This window comes from Vulpes vulpes, chromosome 12 (assembly GCF_048418805.1).
Source record: "Vulpes vulpes isolate BD-2025 chromosome 12, VulVul3, whole genome shotgun sequence".
Classification (NCBI taxonomy): domain Eukaryota; kingdom Metazoa; phylum Chordata; class Mammalia; order Carnivora; family Canidae; genus Vulpes; species Vulpes vulpes.
Genome location: NC_132791.1, coordinates 109,499,764 through 109,512,676, shown reverse-complemented (window position 1 = coordinate 109,512,676; position 12,913 = coordinate 109,499,764). Strand labels below are relative to the sequence as shown.

General features: G+C 45.4%; 2 protein-coding genes across 5 annotated transcripts in view; one reads left to right on the top strand and one right to left on the bottom strand.

The window, feature by feature from the left end:
* Nucleotides 1–308: 308 nt before the first annotated feature.
* On the bottom strand, nt 309–12,291 carry RPUSD4 (RNA pseudouridine synthase D4). Its single transcript, XM_025998952.2, has 7 exons — nt 11,946–12,291; nt 11,419–11,584; nt 8,835–9,036; nt 3,730–3,823; nt 3,509–3,653; nt 2,075–2,172; nt 309–1,486 (listed from the first exon to the last, which is right to left on the bottom strand). The coding sequence occupies exons 1-7, from the start codon at nt 12,135–12,137 to the stop codon at nt 1,247–1,249; spliced, it is 1,137 nt and encodes a 378-aa protein (XP_025854737.2). The 5' UTR covers nt 12,138–12,291; the 3' UTR covers nt 309–1,246.
* Nucleotides 12,253–12,913, top strand: part of FAM118B (family with sequence similarity 118 member B) — a 48,020-nt gene continuing 47,359 nt past the window's right edge. For 3 of the 4 annotated variants that reach the window (XM_072729415.1, XM_025998951.2, XM_072729412.1), the window contains exon 1: nt 12,259–12,340. The gene's annotated coding sequence lies outside the window, so the exon portion shown is untranslated. Of the gene's footprint in view, nt 12,341–12,913 lie in introns of all 4 variants that reach the window. The other variant, XM_025998950.2, reaches the window with a different exon arrangement.

Genomic DNA, 12,913 nt, shown 5'->3' with positions numbered 1-12,913 from the left:
AGTACAGCTAGCTGATCCACCTACAACGTGGGTTTGAACTGTGCAGGTCACTTATACACGGATTTTCTTCAATAAATATAGTAAAGTAAATGTGTTCTCTCTTCCTTACGATTCTTTTTTAAAGATTTTATTTGAGAGAGAAAGATACCCAGAGAGAGCACAAGTGGGGTGAAGGGGTACAAGGAGAGGGAGAAGTAGACTCCCTGCTGAGCAGAGAGCCCAATGCAGGACTTGAATCCAGGACCCCAGATCACGACCTGTGCCAAACAACTGAGCCACCCAGGGGCCCCCTTATGATTTTAATAACATTTTCTTTTCTCTAGCTGACTTTACTGTGAGAATACAGCACATAATATATATAACATACAAAATGCATGCTAATCAACTGTTCATGTCATTGGCAAGGCTTTCAGTCGACAGTAGGCTCTTGGTAGTTAAGTTCTGGGAGAGTCAAAAGTTATACATGGACTTGTGACTATGCAGGGGGGTCGGTGCGCCCAACCCCCTCAATGCTGTTCAGGGCTCAATGGTGGTCGGTGTGCCCAACCCCCTCAATGCTGTTCAGGGCTCAACTCTATCTGGGTTTCCTGACTGAAAAAAAGAGAAAAGCTGCTTCCGCAGAGCCACACCCAGCTAGAGCTAACAACTGCCCTCTGTGGACACTGTGCTCCCCACCAGGGCCTCACACCCGGCCTGCCATTTACATCTCCTTTGCTTGCTTATCGAACACCTCTTAGCAGGCGCCCGTGCTGCAGCTGGAGAGAATCCTGCCTTCTAGATAGGGGTCCACAAAATCCGAGACTGAACAGGAGCAGAGAGGTTGGCTAATAGGTCCTGAGTGTCCATAAGGACAGTGACGTACTGCTTCTAAATCTCTAGCAGTTAGATAACCATCGTGCCTCTCCAACCATAGGAACCTTCCTGAAAGATCAAGAGCTTTATTGTTGGATATAAACAGTTCTGAGCACAGACTCTGTGCTGTAGCTTCTCCTTTTCCAATCACTGACCCCATCTGCCTGGTCCTCGGCTCCCTTCCATCTGGGCGAGGAGACTCTGAGGCAAGGATACTTCCCGCAGGCTCTTCCAGAGTGTGGCCAAAGTCTCAGCAAATGGAATTTAGTGTCCAGAAGCAGCTGGGTTTCTTCCACTTGCCACACCTGGGTCTTCTGGAGTCTGTCCCAAGTCAGAAGTGAGCAAAGTTCATTAAACAAAGGGAAGGATTCACGGCCAAACTGCCCAGAGGTCTTCACTGTGCTCTCAGATGTCCAGCTTCATCATCCCCATTTTGATCCTGACTTGGCATCTGTAAGTCCAGGCGTCTCAGGGAGAGTACAAAGAAGCGAGGAAGCTTGCAAACCAAGCTGAGTTCCTCCTTCCTGGACCCCAGGGCTGGCAGGATCAGCTGGCGGGCGTGCAGGTGAAGGGGGAGGTGGCGGGCCTTCGCCTGTTGCAGCCCTAGCTTCTTGAGGGTACCAAGAGACAGCTTCTGTACAAAGACAAGACAAGCCAACAGTTCAGCCTGGAGCAGCACACAGGGTCAGAGGTCTTTCACTTAAAGGAATCAGCGCTAACTCCCCTGGAAGAACAGAGGTGGACAGCCTGCTGCAGGGACATTTTCAGGAAGAGTTCAGAACCCAGGGAAGACAAAAACCACCACACCAGGGAAGCTCTTATCAGCCAGTTCTCTAGCTGCCCTAGAGAATGGGCTGTAACATCATGAGATAAAAAAGTTCCCACCATGGATCTTCTGCAATAGCATGAAAGGCTGCTTGAAGCCTGCAGAAAGTCCCCCCTACCAACCCACCCACAGCCTCCTAACAAAATCTGAGGCTAAGGACTGACACAAAATCTGAGGCTAAGGACTGACACGTAAGGATTCTTCTGATAGATCCTGCAGCTCCATGAGAATAGTAGCTGTTTCTCTCTAATCTAGGTAACTAGTAGAGGTAACTAGTAGAGTACCAGGTCTAAAGACAATCAGTACAGCCTTGTGGTGACTCGCTTCAGGGTTCCACGAGGGGAAAACATAAGTCACCCCCCTTATCTGTTGTACATTGGGTCAAACCAATATCACCTGGGGGGCCAGCTTATTCCAGTCTGAGTACTTGTGATCACCAAGGATTGGGCAATTCAATCCAAAAGACAGATGAACTCGAAGCTGATGTTTTATTCCTTTACAAAAAAAGAGAGAGAGAAAACTTCAGTAGCTACAGTAACCATACTGTGGGTCACATCTGTTTCTCACCATATTAAATTGAAGCATGGTAAAACTGGCAAAGCCCCACCCTGCCATAAAGTATAAAGAATAACAGAACAAACTGTAAGCTATGAGGAAATAAACATTCTACATGCTGTTGAGCCTGTAAGTTCTCCTCCCCCTCACAGTCCCCTTTGCACCACAGATAACCAGTATCATCAACTTGGTATCTCTCTCTGCTTTGTTTTTGTTTTTTTTTAGAGAGAGAGCAACCACGTGTGCAAGAGAGCAGGGGTGGGGGGGAGGGCAGAGGGAGAAGGAGAGAGAGAATACCACGCAGGCTCCACGCCCAGTACAGAGCCTGGGGAGGCTCAATCTCAAAACCCTGAGATCGTGACCTGAGTCAAAATCAAGAGTTGGATGCTTAACCAACTGGGTCATCCAGGTGCCCCTTGTTTTATTTTGTTCCTTGAATAACACTATTAAATTATGCTAAATAGTAGCGCTTTGCACATTTTTTCATTGTAGGAAAACATTCGTGACATAAAATTTCTCATCTTAACCATTTTTAACTGTGCAGTTCTGTGGCATTAGGTACCTTCACATTGTTGTGCAACCATTGCCGCCACCCATCTCCAAGACTTTTTCATCCTCCCAAACTGAAACCCTGACCTAATTAAACAATCACTCCCCATTCCTTCCCCCTTCTACTTTGAATTTGAGTACTCTAGGTATTTCATAAATGGAATCATGAGATATTCGTCCTTCTGTGTTGGCTTCTTTCACTTGGCATAAAGTCCATCCATGTTGTGGAAGGTGTCAGAATTTCCTTCCTTTTCAAGACTGAATAATATGTGTAGGCCACATTTTGTTTATCCATTCATCTGGTGATGGACGTTTGGGTTGGCTTCACCTTTTGGCTACTGTGAGTGACGCTGCCATGAACACTGGTGTACACGTATCTTTCTGATCCCTGCTTTCAATTCTCTTGGGTAGATACTCTTGAGGATTGCTGAATTATATGGTAATGCTATGTTTAATTTTTTGAGGAATCACTTTGCAAATTTTTAAATAAATGTAAGCAGATTATTTAAATCTTTCTGCTACCCCCTATTTTTCAACAGTCATCCCTCTTGGAGTTCCCAGCCTCAGACTGGCACCAGAAGCACACTCTGCAACATGTCAGCTGCAATCCCAGCCCTCTCACAACACCAGCTGCTCAGAAGAAGGGCATAACCCAGTACAAGGCCCTGGATGAAGCTCAGTGGCCCTGGGAGTCCGCCGTCCCACTGCGGAAAGGTGGCTCCTCACCGGTAATAGGCTGGAGCTCCACGAGGGCGGAGGACAGAGTGCTGCTCAGCACATGGTACTGAGTCACGGCAATATGTGCATTCCAGTTGCTGCGTACTCTCACCATCTTCCCATTGTCCATGCGGTAGTCTGGAGACAGCGTCATCTGAAGCCAAAGAAATCAAGATATGGCTGAAAAGGAAGCGCAGAAAACCCAAGCCTCTGGGTGATGGCTCACTCACCTTGTAGTGCTGCTGCTGACCCTGCACCGCCTTCTCGGTGATGGGGATATCCACGACTCCTGCTGAGGGCACCGGGACGCGCACAGTGATGGCCCTGGGGACGACACACAGACCCTTGTCTAAGCCACAGGTGAGGGGGGATCACCTCAGATTCGGCTACTTAGAGGCTTTAACACTGGACCTTCTGCACTACTGTGCGCAGTTCTTAAGACTGGAGCATCCCAAGTGATCTCCTGTCACAGTGCATAGCCTGAGAGCTGGGTGCTCATCTTATAAGCTTATCTTTTTTACTACTAAGGTAATGTAAGCTAATTATAGAATATTTGGGGGAAAAAAACCCAGAAAAACTAAAATAATTATATTAATAACATGGTCTTTCATTTCAGCCTTTAAAAAATGAATATGTATAGTTTTTTTTTAATTTTTAAAAAAGATTTATTTATTTGGGAGGAGAGGAGCAAAGGAAGAGAGAGAAAACCCTAAGAAGATTCTGAGCTGAGTGTGGGGCTTGATCTCACAGCCCTGAGATCACAACCTGAGCTGAAACCAAGAGTCAGGTGCTTTACCCAACTGCACCACCCAGGCAATCCCAAAATGAGTATGTATAGTCTAAAACGAAGTTAGGGTAATATGGTTTTGTATCCTGTTTTGTTTTTTTTAATTAAAGATTTTATTTATTTATTCATGAGAGACACAGAGAGAGAGAGAGAGAGAGAGTCAGAGACACAGGCAGAGGGAGAAGCAGGCTCCATGCAGGGAGCCCGATGCGGGACTCGATCCCGGGACCCCAGGACTGAAGGTAGACGTTCAACCACTGAGCCACCCAGGGATCCCCATGTATCCTGTTTCTTTTTATTTTTTATAACCTGTTTTTTAAAAGATGGTCAATTTCTGACTGCACATGAAACAAATGAACAAGGAAACGAATGAACAGGATGAAAAATTCACAGAACCACTCCTGCCCAATTTGCCAGGTAGACAAATAGAGGGAAACTCTGCTCAAAGTCACAGAAACGACCACCATAACTCAATAACCATTCCAAATCACTTTTGTTTTTATTTATTTTTAAAGATTTTATTTATTTATTCATAGAGACGCAGGCAGAGACACAGGCAGAGGGAGAAGCAGGCAGAGGGAGAAGCAGGCTCCATGCAGGGAGCCCGATGTGGGACTCGATCCCGGGTCTCCAGGATCATACCCCGGGCTGCAGGCGGCGCTAAACTGCTGCGCCACCGGGGCTGCCCCTCCAAATCACTTTTGTTGGAAGTCACCTTTTGTCATGTCAGAGATGGGTAGAGAAGACCCTTTAGTCTATCCTTAATGTTTATGTCTCTTCTAGGTCAATCACAAAGGAGTCCTCCTGAGTACCCGGTGGACTATCAGAGAATCACTGACCAAGACGTCAAAAGCCCACTCATACATTTCCCACCCTAGACACCTCACTTCAGGTTGGTAGCAGTTTGGGCTACTATTTGATATATTTTCTCATACTTAAATTGAGTTTTAACTGCTAGCTCATTCTTCCGAATTGACATTACACTACTGCCCTAAAACGTTTACCCACTACATTCTCCACACATATAAGGAGGCATTGATTTAAGTGGGTACTAGTTCTATATAGATGAAGAGGACAAACATCCCCACTTTCAAGAAATTCAAAGTCTAGTAAGAATCAAACTGGGCAGGTGGCTCAGCGGTTTAGCGCTGCCTTCAGCCCAGGGTCTGATCCTGGAGACCCAGGATTGAGTCCCACATCGGGCTCCCTGCATGGAGCCTGCTTCTCCCTCTGCCTGTGCCTCTGCCTCTCTCTGTGTCTCTCATGATTAAATAAATAAAATACTTAAAAAAAAGATTCAAACAAATAACTGTAACAAGTCATTATCATAGTAAGTCAGTAAATGCTAATCAGTTGCCAACTATGGTCTACTTCTGACTTCTACCTCCTGCACCTGGTATTTAAGGCCATCATTAACTAGGCTACAATAGGGATCCCTGGGTGGCGCAGCGGTTTGGCGCCTGCCTTAGGCCCAGGGTGCGATCCTGGAGACCCGGGATCGAATCCCACATCGGGCTCCCGGTGCATGGAGCCTGCTTCTCCTTCTGCCTGTGTCTCTGCCCCCCCCCCCTCTCTGTGTGACTATCATAAATAAATAAAAATTAAAAAAACAAAAAAACTAGGCTACGATATACCTTTCCAGCATTATCTGTCACCATTCCCCACTCCAAACTAGACCGCATGCCTTATTCTTTTGTGTATGCCATTCTCACAATATATAACAGTTCTCCAGCTCATCTATCAAATCCTATTCATTCATCAAGACACAATTAATGGATTTCAATTCCTCCAAGAAACATGATGAGAATGGTTATCGATTCTAAACTTTCATAAACAATTCTCACAAATAATATAATGCTTTTTAAAAAGATTTATTTTAGAGAGAGCATGCACATGGGGAGAGGGGCAGAGGGAGAGAGAGAGAGAGAGAAACAGAATCCCGAAGCAGACTCCCTGCTGAGCATGGAGCCCAATAAGGGGCTTGATCCTGGGACCCTGAGCCCAAATCAAGAGTCAGACACTTGGAACGCCTGGGTGGCTCAGCGGTTGAGCATCTGCCTTTGGATCAGGGAGTGATCCCGGAGTTCAGGGATCGAGCCCCATATCAGGCTCCTTGCATGGAGCCTGCTTCTCCCTCTGCCTCTCTGTGTCTCTCATGAATAAATAAATAAAATCTTAAAAAAAAAAAAAAAATAATCAGACATAACTGACTGAGCCACCCAGGCTCCCCAACACTTCTGACAGCCTTACATTTGGGTTACTTGCATACATAACATAGTCTCAATTTTCTGTCTTTCAGCTTTTACTAGGAGCTATGCACTGTGTTAAACACTTCACATGCATTGTCTCATTTAACTCTCTCCTAAACTACATTATTCTCATTTTTCATATGAAGACAAAGCTTAGAGAAGTTTAATTAATAACTTGCCTTAGGACCCATGCTGTAAATGGCACGGCTAACAGTTCTACAAGATCTTTTTTTTTTTTTTTTAAGATTTTATTTATTTATTTATTTATTTATTTATTTATTTATTTATTTATTTATGGTAGACAGAGAGAGAGAGAGAGAGAGAGAGAGAGAGGCAGAGACACAGGAGGAGGGAGAAGCAGGCTCCATGCAGGGAGCCCGATGTGGGACTCGATCCCAGGACTCCAGGATCGCGCCCGGGGCCAAAGGCAGGCGCTAAACCGCTGAGCCACCCAGGTATCCTCAGTTCTACAAGATCTTATTGAACTCTTAGATACTATGCTAAATCTCTTCCACTATCTATAATCTCTTATTACGGTGCTCCTTACACATTTGATTCCACAGCAGAGTCATTTGTGGAGCTTTTAAAAAATAGAGATGCCCACACCCATCAGTCTTAAGAATCAGGATCTCTGTAGGTGGGTCCCAGCATAGAGATTGTTTTGAAGGCTCCCAAGATCACAAAGTAGCTACAAAAATCTATAATACAAAAAGTACTGACATCCAAAAGATAAAAAAGAATACTTACAAATCAAATAGAAAATAAAAAATAACTGGGCAAAAGAAATAAATTTTGTTCACAAAAAGGGAAACTCAAAAAACACGAGCCAAATAAGCATGCAAACAAATAACATCACTAGTACATAGGGAAATAGAAAACAGTTTTTTTTACTCATCATAGTGGCAAACCTTCAAAAAAAACCCATGGGGTCAACTACTCTATTGGGAGGAAAACTTGGCCTACCTAATAGTAATTACTTCAAATATTAAATGTGTGAGGGGAGCCTGGGTGGGTCAGTCGGTTAAGTGTTCAGCTCAGGTCATGATGTTGGGGTCCTGAGATTGAGTCCCACATCAGGCTCCCCACAGGGAGCCTGTGTGTCTCTACCTCTCTCTTTGCCTCTCATGAATAAATAAATAAAATCTTTTTTAAAAAAAAAAAAAGGGAAACCATCACCACCAACAACAAAAAAACAAATATTAAATGTGTGTACTCTTTAACCTAGCAATTCCATCTTTAGGAATCTGTCTTAAAAGATATGATCACATATTCTTTGCAATAGACTCTGAAAAATGGGAAGTTAAATAAATAACCAACAATAAGAAAATTATGAGATAGCCATACAGCAGAATACTATAGAGCTCTAAATGTACATACAAGGGGCTCTTCAAGATATATTGTCCAAGTAAAAAGCAGCAAGATGGAAAGCAGTGCAAAATATCTTGCCATATAATAATTCACCTACACATGCCTATATGACTCAAAGTTTACATAAGAAAGTAGAATAGTGATTACCTCTGGGGAAGAAAATTGACTAGACAGGGGACAGAAGTAAGGTTTCACTTTTTTTCATCTATCTTTCTTCTATTAAAAAAAAAAAATGGAGATACACCTATATGCACTAATATGGAAAAATCTCCAAGACAGTTAATGGGGGGAAGAAGTACAATGTAATACACATACACACACATACACACATACTCTATACATGAGACCTGTACATAAATACATTGGGTAAGGACCAGAGGAATAAAACCCAAACCATCCCAAGGGAAGGGACTAGAATGACAGAGTGGGTTGATTCTCCAAGTTTTTGGCTTTATTTTTGTTGTTTGACTATTTTACCACAGGAATGAAATGTGTACTATTTGTATAACTAATTTTCATTAATTTTTATGTACGACCATAATTAGGAACCACTATTTTATCAGATTCCAATTTTTTTTTTTTTTTTTTTTTTAAGATTTTATGTATTTATTTGAGAGTGAGAGCAAGAGAGCACAAGCAGGGCGTGGGGCAGGAGAGGGAGAAGCAGACTCACCACTGAGCAGGGAGCAGGATGTGGGGCTCGATCCCAGGACTCCAGGATCATGACTAGAGCCGAAGGCTGACACTTAACTGAGTCACCTAGGTGCTCCAATATTTTAAGCACTCAGTCTGTTTCCTATACTTTTCATAGGCCCACATGTCTTATCATGGTACCTTCTCTTTAATAGGAGGTCCTTCCATATGAATGGACAAATAGATAAAAGGATGCCTTCATTTACATCAACTGTACTACTAGCAATGGGCTTCATACCAGTACTTCTTTGTCACCTGACGGGTTCTAAACAACTCTTGGACTTGATGTGCCACTTCCTTCTCCCAGGCCAACACCATTACACCTGTAGTCTCCTTGTCCAGCCGGTGGCACAGATGCAAGGGCTCTGCCTTGTGGCCATGAAGCATCTTTGCCAGGATAGGCAATACATCACTGATGCAGAGCTGCACCCCAGGGCCACCTAAAAAGGGAAGAGCCAGAGGTTTTAGTGGCTAGTAAAAGATCCCACCAAAGAATTCTACCCGGGAAAAAAAAGTCAATTATTTTCAAGAGCCTTATTTCTGAAATGTGGTCCAGGAACTGGCAACATCAGTATGCCCAGGGAGCTTGCTGGAAAAGAATCTCAGGCCCCCAATCCATACTACTAAATCAAACTCTGTATTTTAACAAGATACTCAAGGGACTCACATGCCGATTAAAGTTTGAGAAGCACAGTCCCAGCATGTGGCTTTTTCCTCAGACATACACCTATTTATTTATCTACTTGAATACTCATAATAAAATTAGCAATCAAAATAAGGAGATCTGATATTTTACTATACAAACGAAGGCTTGAAAATTTACCAAGGGGGCACCTGGGTGGCTCAGTGGTTGAGCCTTCGGCTCAGGCCTTGATCTTGAGGTCCTGGGATCGAGTCCCGCATCAGGCTCCCTGCATGGAGCCTGCTTCTCCCTCTGTCTATGTCTCTCTGCCTCTCTCTCTGTGCCTTTCATGAATAAATAAATTTATAAAAAAAAAAAAGAAAGAAAAGAAAATTTACCAAGTAAACGTGAATGATAAATACAAAACTGTGAGGTTCTCCTGAGGCATTACAGAAGAGCTAAGAAGATGGACTTTAGGTGAGATGTTCCAGTTCTATTCTATGCCTACTAGCTATTGACCCTGAATAGATTATTTAATCTTTCCAACTTGTTTTTTCATCTATAAATTGTACATATCTAGATAATTGTCTCATGGGGAATGGAAAGAAAAGGATTAAGAGAGAAAAAGAAAACACACAGAACACTTGGCAATGTCTGACTTAACTTGTCTTTATGCTTTTCTCCATACCTCCCCAAAAGCATTCTTTTAGCTCAGCTATGTCTTTTCCCCCAGCAAATCTCTCTCCCAAATGCATTTTTTTCTGTCAATCTTTCCTGTCGCATTTAGCTGTTTTAGACAACTACATTCAACATTTATTCAGAAACACCTCAGCGTCCATTAAGCTCTGGGCATTGTGGGTGTCCTATGTGCACACTCACACATATTCTTTTTTAGTATCATATCACAAATACATAATTTGTTAACATTTTTTTTGGCCCTTAGATTTTACAACATGAATATCTTCTGTATTTTGCAATTTCTATGAACTCTTTAAAGGAAGTTATCTTCTATACAAGTTTATATGTTTCTGTGTACATGGATCCTGCATATGTTTTCAGTACTGGACACCTCTCTACAGGGCAGTTTAATTTTTGCTTTAACTGAAATTCCACTTTTATAAGAGTTTTCATGTTGGTCTCTGTAATTGGAGTTTCTGCATGCTTAGGTGGTCCTTATCTGATCCTTTGATCCCTGCTCATGTACAGGATAAGATATGATTTCTCTCAAGTTATTCTGTTTCCACTCATGGCTTGAGGTGGCTGACCGATTTATACTGCAGTTTTGGGCTTGTGGGTTGAGATTTTCTGATCTTTGTTCAATGAAGACAGACTATTTTCGTTGGTCTGGACTTAATTGATGAAATTAGAGTCTGGATCATGTGAAGAAAATTGTGCAATAAATCACCATGTTAAAAAAAGACACTTGATGAAGCAAATTCGGAGCCATTACATGAAAATACTATTATTTATAGAAGTTAATTAACTATCAGAACACATTAGCAACAGAAAATTGATAGGCTGAAAACAGAACAGCATATTGATGCAATTTAGTGAAAGTGGGAAAACTGCAAATAAAGGCTAAAATATAGTGGTGTCATTGCTGGAAGGGGAAATAACAGGAAGCTTAATATATTAAGTACCATATATTTTTTTCTTACAATCATTTCTTATTTCCCAGTCTTTTTTTTTTTTTTTTTAAGATTTTATTTATTTATTCATGAGAGAGACACAGAGAGAGGCGGAGACACAGGCAGAGGGAGAAGCAGGCTCCCTGCGGGGGAGCCCGATGAGGGACTCGATCCCAGGACCCTGAGATCATGACCTGAGCCAAAGGCAGATGCTCAACCATTAAGCCACCCAGGAGCCCCATTCTTTCCCAGTCTTGATGGAAAATAATATGAAGACAAGAACCACACATTTAGTATTTCTCTGTAAAAATCTCTGTAGGGGTCTGGACTCAGGGCATTCCATAAATCACTGCTGACTGTCAAATGTTTGGGAATGCAGAGACCGTCTTTCCTATCTCTGCGTCTTCAGTAGTGCCTTATATACAGCTCCACAAAAGCTTAATTCCTTTGAGCGCAAGGCTTCGAGGAGCCCCACAAGTGATGTGTCAGAGTTGTCCCTAGTTGTACTGAAAACAGAAGCAGCTCCCCCACCCCACCCCCGCACCAAACTCCTTTTCCCGCGTGGTCCTTACCATGCACAGGGAGACCGTAGGGTTTATTGATGACCACGAGATCCTTGTCTTGGTGCAGAACGCCGCGGCTCAGCGCCTTGGCCAGCACGTTGGGGTGGACTCGCTGCAGCTGCTGAGTGAACCGCACCAGTTCGTGCACTCTCCGCTGAATAGGGCTAGTGGGCGCCTAGGGAAAGGCTGCTGAAGACCTTGGAGAAGTCCGGGTGACAACCGGGGTTGGGGTTGGGGATGACTGCCTCTGCACGGGACCGGCGCCTTCCCCCAACGCTTCGGGAGCAGCGGTGCCCGTCTCACCTGCCTCCACGCAGAGGGCAGGGCCGTGGCAGAAGCCGAAGACCCCACCCGCGGAAAGACGCGGCGCCATCCTCATCCCTTCCCGTCCCCTCCTCCCCCCGCTCTCCCACAGGTCTTCCAGGGCCACCTAACACCTGACACCTGCCGGAGGACCCTCCTACCTCCCCCCCACCCCCAGGCTGGGAACCAGTGAACGCAATGCCTCTTGGGAGTTGTGGTCCTTTCGGACTCACCAGCTGCTTCTTCGTCTTCTGTTCCTGTTTCTGGGCTCGAAGCTTCTCCGCTAATCGCTGGGCACTCAGGGTCCCAGGCGCAGCAGCGGCCGAACAAAATGGCTTTGAGACGAGAGTAAAGAGACCGCCGACACGCCGCCGCCCGGAGCATCGCAGCCAGAGGCCCGGCGCATTACACATGGGCGCCGCCATCTTCTCCAAAAGGGGCGGGGCGAGCCGAGACCACGTGCCTTAGAGGGGGGGGAGCTGAAGGGAGGATGGAGTGGGCGGGGCCTGGGGATCACGTGGGGGCGGGCGGGGCGGGGCCTGGGCCAGTCACGTGGGGCGGTGCGCGCTGAGTGCGGCTGCGCCGGCCGGTAGCTGCAGCTGGAGCGGTGGCGTTTGGAGGAGACTCGGTGAGTGTGTTGGGAAGCCGGGCTGGGGCTGGGAAATGCCGGTTCTCCCAACGCTTTAACGTTTTCGCGTGTCCGGGGATTCCGTTCTCGGAGAGCATTGCACTGGGAGCCGTTTGTCCCTCTGGGAGAAGATCGCGCTCAAAACCACTTCCCCGCCCCCGCGCCCCGTGGAAGCGATGCCCCATAAACGCTCGTCCCGGAGCCCTCCCGGGCGCCTGCCTCGTCCCTCTTGGCAACCACATCCCTGGTGCCCGGCCAGGCCCCCGGGGGACGCGTCGTGTCGCCTCTCATTTCCTCGCCGTTCGACCTTCGGAGATGCCCGGATCTCTGTAGGCTCTCCACCCCTCACCTCCTCTTTGTTTCAGGTTGCAACCTGTGCTCTCCCGGGGGTGATGGGGAACCCTTCCGTTAAGCCAGGGCCCCCCCCAGCCCGTATTCCGACCTGCGGCGTACCTTGAGTTTCTTCTGTTCTGCCTCAAGAATGCATTTTCTGGAGTCCCTCTCTCCTTACGTTCTCCTTGCTCCTTCCAAAGAAAACACTGACAATACGGAGCGCGGACCTCTTCTCCCCTC